The 19,801-nt window shown below is 58.9% G+C and overlaps 1 protein-coding gene across 3 annotated transcripts in view; it reads left to right on the top strand.

Moving 5' to 3' along the window:
• Positions 1-703: 703 nt before the first annotated feature.
• The window catches only part of ELAVL3 (ELAV like RNA binding protein 3), a 29,696-nt gene continuing 10,598 nt past the window's right edge, over positions 704-19,801 (top strand). Inside the window, exon 1 of one of the 3 annotated variants that reach the window (XM_067560363.1) lies at positions 704-780. In XM_067560363.1, the coding sequence (XP_067416464.1) occupies positions 712-780 (69 nt within the window). In that variant the 5' untranslated portion in view covers positions 704-711. Of the gene's footprint in view, positions 781-4,499; positions 4,690-19,801 lie in introns of those variants that run through there. The other 2 variants (XM_067560364.1, XM_067560365.1) reach the window with 2 other exon arrangements.

The raw sequence follows: 19,801 nt of genomic DNA, 5'->3' as shown, positions 1-19,801 counted from the left end.
TCCCTGCAGAAAGAGCGGCCACGCCCCGCAACCCTGCGCGGCCCTAACCACTAGGCTGGGTTTCAACCTCTGCTCCCGAGGGTCCCCAGACGCCGTCTAAGGTCTCCAAAGGGCTCCTTCCCCCCCACTCCCCATTTGAGGCTCGCAAATGGGGAAAGGTTGAAAACCACGGAGCTAGGCCACACGCCCCTTACCCCAGCTGGGCCCAGAACCCAGGAGTCCTGACCCGCAACCCCCTCCCCCCCCCAACGGCTCCTTCCGCTCTAACCACTAGACCCTACTGCCCCTGAGAACGTGGACAGGTGGCAGGACTCCACAGCACCTCCCTTGATCCCCGCGGCGGCCGACGTGCCGTGGGGCAGCTTCCCCCCCCCCCCCCAGCCGGCTCCCCTCCTGCGCCCCCTCGGCCCTTCCCCTTGCCGGGCAGCATCCGAACACCGGCTCCTTCATCGGGGGGAAGGAAGCGCCGGGCAGGCGGCGCGGGTGCGCGTCCAGGGGTGGCGGCGGGGGGGGGGGGTCGGTCGGTTTTGGTGCTTTTTCTGCTTCCGGATCTGCCCGGGTGGCAAGGCGCGGGCCGGGGGGGCTGTACATCGCCGGCCGCGGCTCCCGGCCCGTTACCTAGCTATGCGGGCGCGTCTCCGGCTTCCTCTCCCCGGGGACTAACGGCAGGTTTTTTTTTTCCCTCCTCCTCTCTCACGCCTCGCCTCAGACATGGCGACGTTCTTCAAAATGAGCAGATGCCCCCAGGACGCGGAGCGGTACCTGCTGGGCGCCGGCGAGGTAAGAAGGGGACCGGGCCCCGGCTCAGCCTCCCAGAGACCCATCCTGGGTGATCACCCACCCGGCCTCCCCTCCCCACCCCGCCCGCCGCCGCCGCCGCCGCCGCCGCCTGCCCCCAAATTGGTGGGTTTCGCCGGCAACGGGGCTGGATCGGAGCCGGGGCGCAGCCCGGAGCGCATGGCGCACGCCCGCCCCGAGGCTGCGTCCGGGGGGCGTGTGTGTTCACAGGCCGGGGTGGGGGCGCACCGGGGCGCGGTGCTCGGGTCGGAGATCCAGCCGGCTCCAGGAGGGCTGGTCTCCCTCTCCGGGGCTGCTTCTGCCGGACCCCAGAGCTTGCGAGACAGGGCGGCCAGGCCGGGGGCCCGAGAGGGAAGGACGCGCCCGGTTCGGGGCCCACGGGCGACCCCTCTGATGGTGCTGGGAGATCGGGGCTTGGGCCGGGCCGGGGGCACAGCTGCCCCCCCAAAAAAAAACTTTATAGAAATGTCTAGAGACCTCTGGAGCGAGGAGCCCCTGGTTTCTAAGAGGCAGGATGCCTGGGTTCTGGTCCCAGCCTGTAGCCAGAGGCTGCGGGTGGGGGCTGGGAATCCGAACTCCTGGGTTCTTTCCATGGGCGGCTCCCGGAGGGGAGTGCGGCCTAGTGGGTTGGAGCTGGGAGTCAGGCCCCCTCCTGGGTTCTCTGCCTGCCTCGGGGGGAGGAACTTTCTTTAAAGCTTAGAGCAGAGGGAGATCAGGAGCCCAGCCTCGCGGGTTCTGCCCCAGCCCCGTGGGGAGCCATGGGCATGTCCCTTCCCCACTCTGTGCCTCAACTTCCCCGGCTGTGAAATGGGGACAATGCTTGCCTCCCTTTCTCGAGTGTGACCCGCTGAGTCTGGCTTGAGGCTGGGGCGGCTTTTCATTGTGGGCAAGGTGTGGTTAGTGCTTAGCGCCTGGGACAAAGCGACTCACTGCAGGGTGCGCTCTCTGGCCCTGGGCTCCATCCCTGGAATATCTGGGCAGCTCACAAACATCTGCCGGGATGTCTCATTGGCCGCCTGCTGCAGATGGGGAAACTGATCAGGAGATGGGGAAGAGACGGGGAGGCACTGGGAGGAAGTGACTTGGACAAGGTCACACAGGGCGTCTGTGGCAGAGCCAAGAATAGAACCCAGGAGACCTGGCTCCCAGCCCTGCTCTAACCACTAGACCCCATTCCCCTCCCAGAGCTGGGGAACCCAGGAGTCCTGGCTCTGATCCAGCCCCAGAGAGAGGGGACTGGCTGGCTCAAGCAATTCAGTGTGGGGCCTTTCCTTTCTAGGGGGCTACCACCTCCATTCCAGACCTAGGGGAGCAGGGAATTGGGTACGGGTTGTTTAGAGGATCCGGTCTGCAGGGTCGACCTTGTCAGTCCCCTTCCTTCAATTGACCCCTAGAGATAACGACACAGTGACAGTCTCCCATTCCCATGCTGTGTTCTGTGCCCTATGGAAACCCCAGACCCTGCCCCGCCTCTGTCCCCACTGCCTGAGCTAGTGGAGACTCTCTATTTGGCACCAGCAGTATAGGCACTATGACACACAGCTGAGCTGCTCTAATTCCATCCCTGGCTGGTGCTGCCATTCAGGGCCTGCAGGCTCTTCGGATGGCCACGGGTGGATGCCCTGGCTCCCCTGCAGCTCCTCCCTCAGCCACAGGGCTCTGCTACTTAACCTAGAAAGGATCTCCCTTTGCTGGCAGCAGTAGTTGGTCTTTTATCCATCCTTCTTGTGGGGCCAGACAGATGGGGCAGCATCGCTCCAAGGCAGCCTAAGTCCATCCCTCTCCATTGGGCCCCTCCAGCCTGCATTGTCCCTCACTTGGAGTCCATGCAGCACCCAGCACGAGGGGCCCCACTCTCTCTGGGGCCACTGGGCTAAGAGCAATGGTCTGAGCAGTGTGTCAGCAGGTCAGGAACTGGCGATGCTGGGGGGCATGGGGGGCAAAGGGGAGACAGTGAGCTAAAGTGAAAACCAGAGAGACAGCGGTTCTGAGCAGAGGCTGGGAAACCAGGACTCCTGGGTCCTGTGCCTGGCTATGGGAGAGACGTGGGGCCTAGTGGGTCGAGCAGAGGGGCTGGCCAACAGGACTCCTGGGTTCTCACCCCAGCTCTGCCACCGGGTGACCTTTGGGCATATCCCTCTTGGTGCCCCAGTTTCCTGGCCTGGCGGCAATGGGGTGAACCTCGCTGGCGTGGTAGATCTGCCCCTTAACTCAGGTCTCAGCCCCCCACCCGGTAACCCCCCCACCCCAGAGACTCCATGGCATGATATGAAAGAGAGAGAGAGAGATTCTCTGCAGGCCTGGCTCCATCACACAGTCTGTCTGTCTGTCTGTCTAGCCCCATACCCCATCTCTGTCTAATCGGAGCCCTTTCCACAGCTATATCTATCCATCTTTCCTATTTATATCTCTCTATATTTATCTCCTGATTTCTCTCTCTCTCCTATCTGACACACCCACCCTCCCCCCCCCCCGCTTCCCGGAGCTAAGGGGTCCCCCACCCCCAGGTTTCTGTGCAGTTTGGGGGCTGGTAACGGAACAGGGTGTCAGCGGGGAGGGGAGGGACAGGGGGATGGGGAAACGGGGGGCGGGAGAGGAGGCTGGGGTGTGGGGCAGTCCAGGGGCGTCTGCGTGTGTGATCCTTGGGGGGGGTCACGTGTGTAATGCGGGGGGGGGGTGGTTGGAGTGTGAGATGGGGAGAAGCCGTGTGTGCAATACGGGGGAGGCGCGTGCGCGGTTGGGGAGGGGCTGTGTGCGCCATGGGGGGGGGGGGCGTGTGCTATTGGGGGGGCTGTGTGTGCCATGGGGGGCGGGGCTGGGTGTGCTATCCATAGGGGTTACTCTCTGTATGTGGGGGTGTGTGTATCCGCGGGGGGGGGGGGGGGCTGTGTGTGCTACCCCTGAGGGGGGGCGTGTGCTATCCGCGGGGGGGGGGCTGTGTGTGCTACCCCTGAGGGGGGGTGTGTGCTATCCGCGGGGGGGGGGGCTGTGTGTGCTACCCCTGCGGGGGGGCGTGTGCTATCCGCGGGGAGGGGTGTTAACCAAGCGAGAACTCGCTGCCGCTGGTCCCAGCCAATGAGCCGGGTCCCGTCGCTGGGGGGGGGGGGGGGAGAGACCGGGGGGCGCACGGGGGGGGGGGCGCGGGTCAGCCAGATCCAGCCATCGCGGGGGTGAAGGTGCTGCAGGGACGCTTTTCTTTTTTGCATATTGGGGAGGGAGGAGAAAAGACCCGACTTCCCCCCCCCCGAAAAAACCCCGCCCCTCCCCCTGGGGTGAAAACCCCCGGGTTTAAATAAGCAAGGACATTTAAAGGACCAGCGCTCGCCGGCTGCCGCAGCGGCTTCTCCCTCCCTTTTCTTTTCTCGTTCTTTTCATTTTTTCCTTTCCTCCTTTTTCGTTTGTCCTTTATTCCCCCCCCCCCCTTTTCGTCCCCTCCTCGCCTCCTGCGCAAGGTTTTCCTCCCTTTTTCCTTCGCTTTGTTTTAGGTTTTCACTTCGCCTTCCCCGTTTTTCGTTCCTTCCTCCTCCCCCCCCTTCCCATCCTCAGCCGATCTCCCCTCCCCCTTCCTTTCTTCCGAGAGAGGCCGAGAACAAGAGCCCCCCCCACACACATCGCCCAGTCTCCCCCCCCCCCCACTGCTCAGCTCCCCCTGCTCCCGATCCCGCCCCCCCCCCCCCCCCCGCCCCAGTCCGCTCGGCAGCCCCGATCTTCGACCAGGATTTGGTTTTTCAATCGCTCCGCAAGGCGAATCGGATCCGCCCCCCCCCCACCCCTCGGCGCTGATCCGACCCCATCCGGGGCGGCGGGCTGGGGGGAGCGGGCCGCCGGGTGGAGAACGCAGCCCCCCCCCTGCAGCAACAGCCCGCGGCGCTGGAAGAATGGTCACCGTAGGTATTTGGGGTGGGGTGGGGAGGGCTTGGCTGAGATGGGGGTGCGTGTCTATTCGGGGGTGTATGGTAATAACCCCCCCCCGCGCTGCATCTGGGTCGGCTGCAGCTCGCAGCTGGGAGTTGGGGGTGCGACGCGCGTGCAAAAGATCCCCCCCCCCGCCAGAACCACCCCCCGAGGATGGGGGGTGGGGTGGGGTGGGGTGGCCCCATAGCTCTGCAGAGCAGCAGCTACCTAGCGGGGGGGGGGGCAGCGGGGGGCTAGCGAGGGAGCCGGGGAGCCTGGCCCCCCCTGCTCCGGGTGCGTGTGCAAGGATGGCTCCTGCTCTCCGCGCGTGTGCGTGTGTCAAGTGCAAGAAGCTCCGGGGCACGCCCGGGGTGCGCAGCTGGGGGGGGGGGGGGCGCATTTCCCAGCTCGGAAGGGAGACAGAACCGGGGGTGCTGCGGGGGCCTCTGTAGGGCTGGCTAGCGGGCTGCGTGTTTATGTAACACACCGTGTGTGTGTGTGTGTGTGTGTGTGTGTGCGCGTGGAAAGGCAGAGCTCTGTGTCGAGGGGTGTGTAAGACACTCACGTTATCCTCGGTGTGTGTGTGTGTGTGTGTGTCTCGATACCGGGCGGTCACGGCGCGTCTGCACCATTATTTGTGTTACGCGAAGGCTTGAGACTCCTCCAAAATCAAGACCCCGGCACCCCTTGTGCCCGGCGCTGCCCAGATCCCCCCCGCCCCAGAGCAGGGCCCGGCTGTGCGAGGCGCTGCAGAGACACGCAGGGACACACACACAATCCATCAGAGCGCGGCGCATTTCTGTGCGTGACTCCAGCCCCGCTCCCGCTCCGTCGCCAAGCCCAGCTCTGCCTCGCTGCTGAGACAGCAGCTGCCCCCCCCAACCCCCCCGTGCCATCAGGCTACAGGAGGAGGGAAGCCAGCCCGGCTCTGAACAATAGGAACTGACAGGGGCTGGCTTTGGGGGGATGGGGGCTCGGGCATGGAGAAGCGCCCCCCCCCCCCACACACACACACTCCAGGTTGTGCATGTGCAAATCCTGTGGTTCAAAGCCGGCCTCTCCCCTCCCAGCTCATTGACGCCCAGCGGAGCACCCAGCCTCCCGCACACTGGCTGCGGGGTCGCCCTGCTCAGCCCTGGCTCTCCTTTAAGAGCATCTGAACCGCCCCCCCCCCAGTGAATTGCAGCTAGATGTTAACCCCCCCCCCCGGGACACACACACCCGCGGGCGCACACCGTGCTCGTGTGTCTGCAGACCCGGCAATGCTGCGAACAACCCACCTCCACCCCCTTCGCCATCTTCAGCCTCTTCCCTCCCCCCCCCCCCCCGGGCGCCTCACTCGCTAGGGGGCAGAGGGGGCGGTTGCCCCCATCCAGACCTTGGTTTGCCCCCCCCCCTCCCGATTTTTCATATGCTCCACTGCCCCGCCCCGGCTTCGCAGGATGTACAGGCCCGCAGGGTTCGAAGGGGCCGCAGCGGTGAACCGGGCCAAGATGCAGGATTTGTCGTGTCTAAACCATCCAGGGCGGACAATATCCAACAGGCCAACACACCCACCCACACACACACCCACACACACACCCCAGGTGTGCAAATCCTGGCCGTTCCGTGCTGCGCAGGCCTCCCAACCACCCCGCCCTCTTGTGTTTGAAGATCATTTCATTCCCCCCCCCCCCACTGCTCCCTCTTTCTGGCCGGCCTTCAGATCATCTTAAACCGCCCTCCCCCCATCTCTCCCCCCCCCATTTCGGATTCAAGGTCGGTTTCACCATCCCCTCCCCCACCGGAGAGACACTTTTCTCCGGCGACAAAAGCCATTTTGACCTTGCCGAGGTTCAGCCGCGCCTTCGTGCCGGGTTATTTGTTGTCCTTTACGACACTCTTTCTGGAAGGATCTAAGAATGGGGGGGGGGTGTGCAGAGAAGGGGGGCTGGAAAGGGAGGAGGGTAGCAGAGAGCAAGTGTGAAGAGCCGGGCTGGGGGGTGATAGGCGTCGATCTAAGACAAAGCCCCGAAAATCAGGAGTGTCCCTGTAAAATCGGGAAATCTGGTCCCCCGAAGGGAGGGTTGGACTGGGGGGGGGTGGAGGAATTTGGGGAGTCTCCAACGGAATATGCCATGGGGGAGGAGAAAGAGGGGGTGCAGAGTGGGGGGTGGGTACTCCGGCGAGCCCCTGATGGAAGTGGCTGGTTTCTGTGCCCCTTAGCATGGCTTTTTGGGGAGGGGCTGCAGGGAATGGGGCTGGGGGGCAGCAATGCAGCAGAGAGGGGGGGTGTGTGTGTGTGGGGGGGGGTGCAGCAGCTGAGCTTGTGTTTCTTAAAGTCACAGGGCAGGTGGTTCGGTGGTGGGGGAGGGGAGCCCCCTCTCCCCTCCCCCCCAACAGGGGGGAGAGCAGTTTGGCGAGCTGACAAAGGTGTGTGAAGCAAAGGGGGCAGCAGGAGAAGACCCAGAGCCAGCCGGGGGGGGGCCTTTGGTGCAGGGAGCCCCCACATCACCGGCTGGGTCCCCCGCCCCACACAGGGTGCAGGGCTGATCCCCACGGGGGATGGGCCAGGGGCTTTGTGCGGAGGGGATGGAAGTGGGAGGGGGCCGGGGTGATGCAATCACAGAGGGGGCGGGGCTATTTTCTGGGGGGGGGACGACACGTGGAGCAGTGCACCCCCCCCGAGGGGCAGCTCCATCCTGGATCCCCCCCATTTTCTCTCCTTCCCCTCCAGTCCTAGGGCTGCCTTATGGGCCCTCAGAAAAACGCACCCCCCCAGTCAGGCCTCCCCCTCCTGGCCCCCTGGGGAGATGACGGGAATCTGGGGGCAGCCCTCCAGTGATGAGCTGGGCGCCCCCCACCCCCTCGCTCTGTGGGGCAGCGGTGTGAGGCCCTGCACCCCCTGCCCAGGAGGAGAGGCTGGGTTACGGTGACGGAGCATCCTTGGGGTGAGGGGGGGTCTCATGCAGCACAGGCCTTGTGGCGAGCCCCTGCCACTCTCCTGGGACCCAGGAGTCCTGGCTGACACCCCTCCCCCCCTCCCAGCATCCTGCTAGTCTCCTGGCCTTCCTCAGCCCCGCCCCATTTCAGGCCCTGGCCAGTTCCCTGCAGGGCCCTGTTCCCAGGGCCCATGGTGCCGGGAGGGGAGTGGTGTCTGGCGGGGGAGGGGGGCAGTCAGGACTCCTGGGTTCTATCCCCAGCTGCAGCTCCGGGCCCTGGGGGGGATGTTATTGTCCGATGCTCCCGGCTGATTGTCTCCCTTTGTTCTTTGCTCCTTTATCCCTTTCCTGGGGGGGAGGGGGGTGATCTGTGCCCGCTGGGCTGCCCTGCCCCCTCCATGCCCAGCTGGCCTGGTGTTGCCTGGTGCCAGCCCCCCCCCCCACTCCCCAGGCTCAGGGCTCTGTGGTCCCTTGTGGGGCTGTTTCTATCCCCACTCAGGGTCCTCAGTGCCCAGCTGGATCTGCCCCCCTGCCCCAGCCCCCCAAGGCCCCCTCTGGACCCACAGAGCTCAGTGTAGTGAGTAGCAGCCGCAGGACGTGGAGCTGCAAGAGCAGGGGCTGTGGGGCGGGAGTGAGGGGCACCGGCAGAGCTGGGGGGAGCCCAGGGCGGGGCTAGCGTGTAGGTTCCTGCTAGTGAAGGGTCCAGGACTCCTGGGTTCTCACCCCAGCTCTGGAGGGGGGTGGGGTCTAGTGGGCTAGAACAGGGAGGCAGGACTCCTGGGTACTCCGCGCCTCAGTTTCCCACCTGTACACGGGGGATAATAGCCGTGCCCTACCTCATGGGGAGTGTGAGGGTAAATACATACAATGTTGTGCGTGTGTGTGTGTGTGTGTGTCTGTGCGGGAGGGTAGATAAGCACCTCCGGTTGTATCTGACCCCTCCCCACCATAGTATCTGGGCACCTCCCCATCTTTATCCTCACTCGCCCCCCTGTGAGGCAGGGTAGGGCTGTTATCCCCATTGTACAGAGGGGGAAACTGAGGCATGGAGTGGCTAAGGCTTTTCCATTGCACGCAGTGGAAGTCAGGCGCCTCAGGGCAGAGAACTGAGCCTAGGGGTCCCAGGGCAGCGCTGTAACCACTGGGCCCAGCTTCCTGCCAGCAGCCCTTGCTGGTGTGCCACCCCCTCCCCCACCCGATGGTGCAGGTGTCTTTTCTTGCCCTCTCCCCTCCCCCTCCATGGGCTTGGCTGGCAGTGCCCTCCCTGCTCCGCCCGCCCCAGGGCCTTGCACCCTAATCTGCTCCAGGGTGGGGGGTCTGGGCTGCAAACGCTGTGCCCACCCCCCAGCAGCTGTGCAGTGCCCCGGGGCCAGCGGGCTCACCTGGCATCGTGGTGCCAGACCCCCTCATGGGGAGCGATTCGCACCCAGCTCCAGCTGGGCATCAAGCAAGTCCTGGTGCCCTTCCCCCAGGGCTGGGACCCCGCGTGAGGGCTCTGTCGGCACCCGACTCTCCCGGGATGCAGCTGAGGTTGGGGGGGGGGGCAGATTCCCTGACAATCCCCCCCCTGCAATGGCCCACGCAGCAGCCGGGGCTGGGTGCGGTCGGAGGGAGACTCTGCCCCAAGGCTGATGGAAACCCTAACCCTAACCCTGGGCTGCTCCCAGAGCTGCAGGGGCCCAGGCTTGGAGCAGGACTCCTGGGTTCTAGCCCCAGCTCTGGGAGGGGAGTGGTGTCCAGTGGTTAGAGCAGGGGGGCTGGGAGCCAGGGCGGCTGGGTTCTCTGCCCTGCTCTGGGAGGACTGTGGTGCTGAGTCCCTGAGCTCAGGGCAGTTCCTCGCTGGCAGCTCCTGAGCTGTAAACAAGCCCCACGGCGGGTGCATCCCGCGCAGCTCCCAGCCCTTCGTCATGTCGCCCAGGGGGACCCACAGCCGCGGGATTTGCCGTCCCACCCCAGGCTACGGTGCCGGGGAGGACCAGCTGCGGCAGCAAGAGATGCCTGCTCCTCTCCCCCAGCCTGGCGAACATGCACCGACCAGAGCCGCGAACAGAACCCAGGAGTCCTGACTCCCAGCCCCCACCTCTGCCCACTCACTGGACCCCGCACAGCATCCCCTAGTGGCAGGGTGTGGGGCTGATGAATTGGCCCCCTGGCTTGGGGTGGGCAGACACTGGGCCTGTATCCTGAACCTTCCTCAGCACCTTGGCTGCAGGGAACCAGGCCCTGCCTGTCACATTCTGAGAGCCCGGACTCCTGGGTTCTATCCCCAGCATTGGAGTGGGGAGTAATGTCTAGTGGTTAGAGCAGGGTGGGCTGGGAGTCTGGACTTCTGGGTTTTATTCCCGGCTCTGGGAGGGCAATGGGGTCTAGTGGTTAGAGCGCAGGAGAGCAGGGAGTCCGTCTTGTTAGGGAATTGATGCACAGCTTTAGTTTTACAGCTACTGGAGAAATGGAAATTACTTGGGAAATCTCCGCCCCCAGGCCTTGATTTAACGGTAACAGGACTCCTCTAAAACCTGGGTTGGTTAGAAAATGTAGAGGAATGGACAGCCTAATGTGTATGTGTGTGAGAGAGAGAGAGTTTCCCCTCTCCTGCATAGAGTCCAAGCAGCTCAGCATGTATCCTAGCCCCTGTACTGCTAGCTACAGAGGGAGTCTCCTGTATCAGAGGCGTTTGGCTCCAGGAATGACTGAGAGTTGACTCAGCGGCTGGGAAGCGCCCCGGTCACAGCTGTGTGGCTCTGTTCTAGCCAAGGGAGCAGAGTTGTGTGGAAGGAGAGCGTTATTGTGTAAACACACATGCACAACATCAGGTAGCTCCACTGTGTCAGGGGCTGGACAAACACAGCCCAAAAGACAGCCCTTGCCTCAAAAGGTTCCCGAGCTAAGAAAGTTCACACCTCTCCGAGCTATTGTTTCAGGCTCTCTGCAGACTCAGGCAGACATCACCGCATAGGGCACATGCTGGGCTCCAGCTGTTATGGTACAGGATGGCTGGGCAGCGAATTGCTGGGCATCTTGGAAATGCAGCCCCAGAGCTACCGGGGTGGGGGCGGGGGAGCAGATGACTCAAACATTTGCCCCCTGGTAAACACCCGGACAGTAGAATCAGACTGACCCCCAGCTCCTCTCCCCATCTCTAACCCCTCCCCTACCACGCCCGGGGGCTTTTCCACCTGCAAGCCAGGCTTTGCGCTGTCTGGGGGGTTTCCTGTGATGTCCCAGGGTCAGCGCTGGGCTCTGTGTGTGTGATGGGGAGTCTTAGGGGGTGGGGAACATCAAGATCAAATTGTAGCCCCTCCCCACACAATGTGTCCACTCAGCCAGGCAGGGGCTGTCTCCTCCTGTGTGTCTATGCAGCGCCTGGCGAAGTGCTTTGAGATCTGTGGCTGGAAGGTGCTATGGACCAGCTTGGTATCATTATAGCGGTTGATACCTCTGTGCTTGGTTTGCCTCGGGCATGGTGCACTCTCTGGGGAGATATTATGGGGTGTGAGCAGAACAATCTGTCCGGCTGGGCGAGAAAGCAGGAGTCTAAGTGGCTTTGGGGATGTTAGAATTCTCAGGGAGGCAAAGCAGATTCCAGCAGCGCCAGGGTTAATATTATCTGTGCCCGCTGGGTTAATGAGGATGCAGGGTGCTAGCTCTGCACCCTTTGGCGATGAGTGTCCTGAATGCAGGCAGAAGGGTGATACACTGTTGCACCGGATGGTCTAATCGGCACCTGTGGTTAATCAATTTGGAGACGGCTCTTCTTGAGCGGCTAGAGCGCTTTTATTTGGGACAAGAGTTGGGCTAGTACCTGGCTTGTTGAAACGGCTTGACATTCTGTGTTGAAACAAAAGCACGGTCCAGTGCTTAGAGGAGGGGGTGGGGTTTTGTGGGTTAGAGCAGGATGTGGCTGGGAGTCAGGACTCCTAGGTTCTGTCCCCGGCTCTGGGAGCGGACTGGGGACCCAAACGTCAGGACATGGGTTCTATTCCCACAGGTGGGGAAGGGAGTATAAGAAGTGGGGAGGGAACTGGAAGTCAGGACTCCTGGGTTCCCCACTGGCCTATATGATTTTGTGGGAGTCCGTTCCTCTTTCTCTTCCTCAGTTTCCCCACGTCGATTGTCACTGTAGTAAAGCCAACCAAAGGAAGAGTTTTTACACAGCCCAGGGGAGGTCACATTTTCTGGCCTTTGTCCAGGAGGGCTAGAAACTGACATTGGATTTTGGTTTTAATCGGAAGCCGAGGGTCCCCAAAAATGCTGCGACTCTTGGGGTGTTCTGCTGAGCTCCTGCGAGGGGGCAGCCCTGCGGCCAGATGGAAGCAGAGGGCTGTTGGCAGGGTGAACTGGGCATGGGACACGGCTGCCCTTTTTGGTGCGGACGGGTCTTGGAGCCAGATTTCCGAGTAGCTGGGGCCAAAGAACTCCCTGCATGCTGCGCTGTTTGGGAAATCTAGCCCCTCCAGGGTGCTTCCCGTCTATGGTACAAAGCATCACGGTCTCGGAAGCTAGGGCTGGTGTGGAGGTAATTGTTGAGGACGAGCTGATATGACGATGAATGAATCCAACAGTGCGCCGGGGGCTCTGCAGTCAAGAACCACGTAGAAACGGGAAGGGGGAGGATGAATTTCCATCTATATGAAGCATTGGTGAGACCGATACTGAAATACCGTGTCCAGTTAAAGAACATAAAAGCGGCCAGGCTGGGTCAGAGCAATGATCCATCTAGCCCAGGATCCTGTCGTCCCACAGTGGCTGGTGCCAGGTGCTTCAGAGGGAGTGAACAGAGCAGGGCAATTAGCAAGTGCTCCAGTCCCTGTCATCCGGTTTAGGGATACCCAGAGCATGGGGCTGCAACCCTGCTCTTCTTGGCTAGTAGCCACTGATGGACCCACCCTCCATGAACTTATCTCATTCTTTTTTGAACCCTGTTATCCTTTTGGCCTTCACAACATCCCCCGGCAAGGAGTTCCACAGGTTGACGGTGCATTGTGTGAAGTACCTCCTTTTGTTTGTTTTAAACCTGCTGCGTAGTAATTTCACTGGGTGACCCCTGTTTCTTGTGTTACACAAAAGGGGCAGTAACACCTCCCTAGTTGCTTTCTCCCCACCAGTCACAATTTTATAGACCTCCATCATACCCCCTTTATCGTCTCTTTTCTAAGATGAACAGTCCCCGTCTTGTTACGCTCTCCTCAGATGGAAGCTGTTCCAGCCCCTTCATCATTTTCATTTCGCTTCTCTGTATTTTTTCCAATTCGAACGTATCTTTTTTTTTGAGATGGGGTGACCAGAACGGCACACAGCATTCAAAGCGTGGGCGTACGGTGGATTTATAGCGAGGCATAGTGATATTTTCTGTCTTATTATCTGTCCCTTTCCGAATGGTTCCTGGTATTGTTTGCTTTTTTGTCTGCTGCTGCACATTGAGTGGCTGTTTTCAGTGAATTAGCCACAATGGCTCCCAGATCTTCCTTGAGGGGTAACAGCTAGTTCAGACCCCATCATTTTATACGTAGAGTTGGGATTCTGTTTTCCAATGTGCAGTACATTGCATTTATCAACGTTGAATTTCATTTGACATTTTGTTGCCCCGTCTCCCAGTTTTGTGGGATCCCTTTGTAACGCTTCGCAGTCAGCTCTGGATTTAACAATCTTGAGTCATTTTGTATCAGCTTCACACTTTGCCACCTGACTGTTTACCCCTTTCTCCAGCTCATTTCTGAATACGTTGAACATCACTGGTCCCAGTAAAGATCCTTGGGTGACCCAACTATTTACCTCTCTCCATTCTGAAAACTGAACATTTATTCCTACCCTTTGTTTCCTGTCTTTTAACCAGTCACTGATCCACAGGAGGACCTTCCCTCTTACCCCATGGCTGCTTATTTTGCTTAAGAGTCTTTGGTGAGGGACCTTGTCAAAGGCTTTCTGAAAGCCAAGTACACTATCTGCACTGGGTCACCTTTGTCCACACGCTTGCTGAACTTAGTAGACTGGTGAGGCGTGATTTCCCTTTGCAAAAACCATGCTGACCCTCCACCAACGTATTGTGTGTGTTTGTCTGTGTGTCTGATAATTCTGCCCTTTATTATTGTTTAACCCAGTTTGCCTGGTAGTGAAGTTAGACGTACTGGCCTGTGCTTACCACGTTTGCTACTGCAGCCTGTTTTAAAAGTTGCTGTCACATTAGCTATCCTCCAGTCACCTGGTACCAAGGCTGAGTTAAGCGATAGGTTACAGACCACAGTTAGTAGCTCTGCTATTTCATATTCAAATTCCTTCAGAGCTCCAGGGTGATACCATCTGATCATGGTGACTTAGTACTGGTGAATTTATCAGTTTGTTCCAAAACCTCCTCTGCTGACACCTCGATCGGGGCCAGTTCATCAGATCTGTCACCTAAAAAGCCTTGAATCACCCTCACATCCTCGGCTGTGAAGACCGATGCACAGAATTCAGTTAGCATCTCCACAATGGCCTTGTCTTCCTTGACTGCTCCCTTAGCATCTCGGTCGTCCCGTTGCCCCACTAATTCTTTGCCAGGCTTCCTGCGTCTGATGTACTGAAAAAATATTTCTTGGCTGTTAGTTTTTGTGTCTTTTGCTAGTTGCTCTTCAAATACTTTTTTGGCCCTGCCGAGTTAAACTTTTACACTTGACTTGCCAGAGTTTATGCTCCTTTCTATTTTCCTGACTTCCTATTTTTAAAGGACGCCTTTTTGTCTCTGATTGCTTCTTTTACTCTGTTGTTTAGCCATGGTGGTGTGTTTTGATCCTTTTACTGTTTTTTTTTTTAATTATGGGTATATATATCTATATATAGTTTGAGCCTCTGTTATGGTGTTTTTAAAAAGTTTCCATGCAGTTTGCAGGCATTTCACTCTTGTGACTGTTCCTTTTAATTTCCACTTAACTAGACTCCTCATTTTTGTGTAGTTCCCCTTTTTGAAGTTAAATGCTACTGTGGTGGGCTTTGGTATTCCTCCACCCCCTGCCCTGCTACCCTACAAGGATATTAAATCTGGTTAGTGCTGTTGTGTGCATTTTAAAAATGCTGCAGGAAAATCCAGGGAGGGTCCAGAAAAGAACCACAAAAATCATAGGATCATAGAAGTGTAGGACTGGAAGGGACCTCGAGAGGTCGTCTAGTCCGGTCCCCTGCACTCAAGGCAGGACTAAGTATTATCTAGACCATCCCTGACAGCTGTTTGTCTAACCTGCTTTTAAAAATCTCCAATGATGGAGATTTCACAACCGCCCTAGGCAATTTGTTCCAGGGCTTAACTACCCTGACGGTTAGAAAGTTTTTCCTAATGTCCAACCTAAACCGCCCTTGCTGCGATTTAAGCCCATGGCTTTTTGTCCCATTCTCAGAGGTTAATGAGAATAATTTTTCTCCCTCCTCCTTGTAACAACCATTTATGTCCTTGAAAACTGGGCTCATGTCCCCCTCCATCTTTTCTTCTTCCAACAAAACAAACCCAGTGTTTTCCATCTTCCCTCATAGGTCACATTTTCTAGACCTTTCATCATCCAAGCAACCAGTCCTCCAAGGGTTGGGGGAAAGGCCTGGAAGTGAAAAACGGAGGCTTTTGAAAGTGTTGCTGGTGTAGCTATTTTGAGTAGGCGTGTGGAAAAACTGTAATGGACAGAACCCTGCCGGCTCAGGCCGTAGTGTAGACACAATTGTGTGGCTAAAAAAGCCTTCAGGGAACAGGTATCAGCTCTACCGACAAACGCACGCTTTAGGTGGGGTAAGCTGGGTCTCCACCTGTTTGCCGGTCATGCTAGCCCGGCAAAACCTTTCTAGTGAAGACAAGGTCTTAAAGAACGCGTGATTAGCCATTGGGACAAACTCCCCGTCCCCACAGAGCGGTGGCTTTGCTTGGTGGCTTCCGCTTCTGGTCCCGGCTGGCTACCTGTCTGGAAGATGTTGCATTCGAACAGAAGTGGCTGGGTTCAGCACAGGGGTAAGAGGGTGAATTCTCGGGCTGGTGATAGGCGGGAGGCCAGAGGAGATGGTTGGATGAGTCCTTCTGGTGTTGAAATCGACGACTCGATGAAATAAACGCTGGCGTGGGGTGGATGAGACGGCCAGATTGACAGACAGATTCAGGCTGGGAATAACAGGGCCAGTGCGGGGCATGAACCTGGAGCAGCAGACCTGTGGGACGGGGCTGGTTCTGCTTCACTTGAGGTCTTTAAATCCCAACTTGCTAAAAGAGATGCTGAGTTCCCCGGGAGTTACAGCCAGAAGGGACCGCTCTGAGTGTTTAGTCCGACCTCCTGCAGTGCGTGGGCCAGAGAAGCCCCCCAGCTGGTCCTGCACTGTCTAACGAGCTCGCCCACCAGATATGGGCTGGGAGCGGAGGTGGGACCCTCTGGATGTCAGGTTGGCGGATCACTCTGGTCCTAAAGAACTCTGCCCATCGCCTGAGGGCGGCACAGCCTGGCACTGGGAGAGAGAAAAACTTTGGGGGAATCAAGGAGTCATCTCGCAAGCATCGGCACTGAAATACTTGGAGCCTGGGAGTTGAAGATCCCAGGAGATGCGGGGGGTTGCGGGGGGAGGCAGCACACTGGGATGCCAGTTTCCAGGGCCGCTGAAGTGCTGCAGAGGTAGAAGGCGGCAGCGGTGGGGTTGGGAGCGGTCCCGTGGCGGTGCCTCTGGGCACAGTGGGGCTGGGGCATTCCAGCGGGCGGGTGTGTAACAGGGCACCGGATCACGTGACTGTTTCAGAGCAGCTCATCCGAAAGGCAGAAGGGCCTAGCGGTTAAGCCGCTGGGCTGGGATGCAGGAGTTCTGGGTTCAAGTCCCAGTTTTGCTGCAGATGCTTTGTGCCCGGTTGGCATCGGGTTATCCCCGCACGCGTGGCGGGCGTCGGAGCTCTGAGAATCTGCCCCAAATTCTCAGGTTCCCCCTTCAGCCCAACAGGAGGAGTTCACCCTTCCTCCGGCTAGTGAGAGTGCAACCTCCTGGGGGCAGGGAGTGTGTCTGCGCAGCCCCCGGCCTGTGGGGGGACCCGGGGGGGGGGCCCTGATCTCGGGTGCGGTTTCTATGTGCCACCATAACACAAAGTGCCAATAGCGCCTTTAACCCTGGGTGCAGCTGGGGAGAGCTGACTGGGGGAGGGGGTGGAGTCCCACCGGACAATCCTAGGCCTCAGCGTAAGGGCTAGAACCCAGGAGTCCTGACTCCCTCGCCCCTCCCTGCTGTCACCACTAGACACTACTGCCATCCCAGACCCTGGCTCCCAGCCCTCCCCACGGCCCCCAAACCCCGCTCGGATCCAGGAACGGTGCCCTGAGATGACCCCCCCCCATCACTGAGACGCCAGCACAGCCGCACACACGTTTCTTTCTCCCCCGATTGTCTCCCAGCGCCCAGAGTTCCCCTGCCGTGGGGCGGCGCGGCGTGGGGGGCGGATGTGAGAGAGAATAGCTGAGCTCTGTGGCTGGCAGCCCGGTGCCTCCCGTCGCCTGGGCGCTCAATGCCCCATTGTCCGGAGGGCCCGGGGCCAGCATTGTGTGAGCCGGGTTTGTCTCCGCTTGGGGGGAAAGGGAGGGGGCGTTTAGCTCCTTCTTCACCTCCCCTCCCGGCGCACAATGGAGGATTATCATGCCACGGATGGCTTCCTTCGCTGCAGAGAGGGGCGAGGGAGGAGAGGCTGGGGGCCAGGACTCCTGGGTTTTCTCTCCAGCTCTGGGCGGGGAGTGGGGTCTAGTGGTTAGAGCGGGGGGGGGGGGGGGGGAGGCAGGACTCCTGGGTTCTCTCCCCAGCAGGGGGGCTGGGAGATATGCCAGCCCAACTCCCCAGATTCTGACAAGGGATTTGCACCCAGGACCCTCCATGCTCACCCCAATGGGGCTAGATCTCCTGAGGCACCTTGTAGCTTCTGAACCCCTCTGTGAGACACCCCCAGACCCTCTGGGAGACGCGCTTCAGGGCCCTGGTTCCGTTCTGACCTTTAGTTGATTATCACCATCAGAGCTGGGGAGAAACTGAGGCACAGAGAGAAGTGAGTTTGCCCACAGAGATGGAGGCATAGCTGGGGATAGAACCCAGGAGTCCTGACTCCCAGACCCCCCCAGCGCTAACTGCTAGACCCTGCTTCCCTCCGGGATCCTGACTCCCCTGCCCCCCCATACAAAGCCCCTCCCCAGATGGTTGTTCCATTTCAGTGGTAGCCCAATTTCCTCGCTTCCATGGTCAGCCGTGATCTCGCCCCCTCCTGCGTAACCCGGGCCCGAGAACGGCTGGGAGCGAATTGCTGGTTGAAACGGCAGCTCATCGTGATTTAAAAATGGCCCGTGATGGAGGAAGTTCCCGCACTTCACTCCCCTGCCCGGGCCACGGGGGATTTCTCCAGCTGGGAAATGGGGAGAACAGTTTTTCCACCAAAAAAAAAAAAAAAAAAAAAAGTCTCCAGATTGTCTTAAAAATCATGATTATGTTTTAAATCTATCGATGCGGGTTTTGTTCCCGCTGGGTTCTGACCCGTTACAGGGCAGACGCTCAAGCTTTTGTCTGTGCCCACGAGGGCTTTTTGATTAGACTGAAAGCTGGGATTCACTCGTAATCCCCGTGACTCGGGCAGCTGGGACAACACCAACTATTGGCAGAGTTGGCAGCATTGGGGCCTTGGCGTTGAAAGGGGATCGGCTGCTGGGATGCCTGGGTTTGGTTCCCAGCCCTGGGAATGGGAGGGCGGCTAATAGAGAAGGGAGAACGTAGGCTCCAGTTGCCTTGTGTCTATCTCCAGCGCTGAGAGGGGAGTGGGGTGTAGTGGTTAGAGCGGGCAGTCAGGACTCCTGGCTTTTATTCTCACTTCTGCCCCAGACTTGCTGCGTGACACTTAAAAAAAAAATCGCTTATTCACTCTTGTGCCTCAGTTTCCCCGTCAGTAGCATGGGGGTGACAACACCCCTTCCTTCTCTGGCCTGTCTATTCAGACTCTGAGCCCTTTAGGTAAGGCTTGTCTCTCCCTTTGTGTCTGTGTCTTGGTCAGGGGTGGGGGTGGGGGGATGTCTGTGCAGCGCCTGACACGGTGGGGCTCCGATCTCGGGGAGGAACGGGATTCCATAATATTTGTGTTAAGGATGGAGCCAGGCCTGCAGTACAGTGGGGGGGTGTTGGCCATAAGCTCTGGGATATTTGGAAATCGTATTAGAGCCTGTGGAAAAAAATTCTGACGAAACCTTTTGCCCATTGGAATTTGCCGAGCTGAGAGTGAACTGTTCTGCGGGTTGGTTTCATTGCCACAAACGTCCTCCGGAAACCAGGCAGGGTTCTCATGGACCCAGCTAATCCGCCCAGCTCCTCAAAAACCTGCCAGGCAGCCTGCCCCCGAACCGGGCACACCAGGGCTGGCAGGCCCAGGGCGACTCCCTTCCCTTTTCCGGAGAAATTTCGAAATTCTTGCTTTTCGCTCCAAATCGGAATGAAACCAGATGTTTGAAATCGGGAAATCCTCCATGAAAGGGAGTGAACGTTCCCAGCCTGATTCTGTGCGATGCCCGGTTTGGATGGGCCTGTTGTAGCTGTGTGTGTGTGTGTCTGTGTGTGTGTGTGTGTGTGTGTTCGCTTTCCCTTGTCCCCTCGGGAAATTACCCCCATTGTTATCTCCCGGCTGTTGTTCGAGGAAAGGCCGTAATGTGTTTTCCCCTATAGAATCTCCTCGGGCACCTATAGAAATAGAACAGGGTCCCCTAGAAACCCAGAAGGTTTGCTGGAAAATCATTTTCTATAGGCGCTTTGGAATGTAAATCAAAGATTTCCTTTTGCTATAGGTGATGCCCCTGTAGAAGATTCTAGCCCTACTATCGGTATCCCGAGACCCCCAACAGAATGGAATTGGGGTTTCTATCCCTTCTGTCAGTGTCTAGAGACTCCCCCCCCGATGAGAGGGTTCTGGCCTCTCCATAGGTATCTAGAGACCGCTGTAGAATTGAGTAGGGAATTCCATCCCTTCTGTAAGTATCTAGAGATCCCCTATAGAATTTACCAGGGAATTCCATCCCCCCATAGATCCCCCCATCCCTGCTCGGTTGCCAAGCGGTTGCTGAGAGGATGGTTGTTGCAGCAACCGGCCGGCGGCTGGGCCAGATGGCTGTCATGTGGGAAAGGGGGAGGGGGGCGTCAGGCCCTGGGTGTGTGTCTCAGCCCCCCCCCCCCGTGACATATGTTTGCTGGGG

The sequence above is a fragment of the Emydura macquarii genome, unplaced genomic scaffold (assembly GCF_026122565.2).
Source record: "Emydura macquarii macquarii isolate MOO-44397 ecotype Brisbane River unplaced genomic scaffold, CSIRO-AGI_Emac_v2 contig_2292, whole genome shotgun sequence".
Taxonomy (NCBI): Eukaryota; Metazoa; Chordata; order Testudines; family Chelidae; genus Emydura; species Emydura macquarii.
Note: the sequence above shows the minus strand (reverse complement) of the source record. Positions and strands in the feature narration are given on the sequence as shown.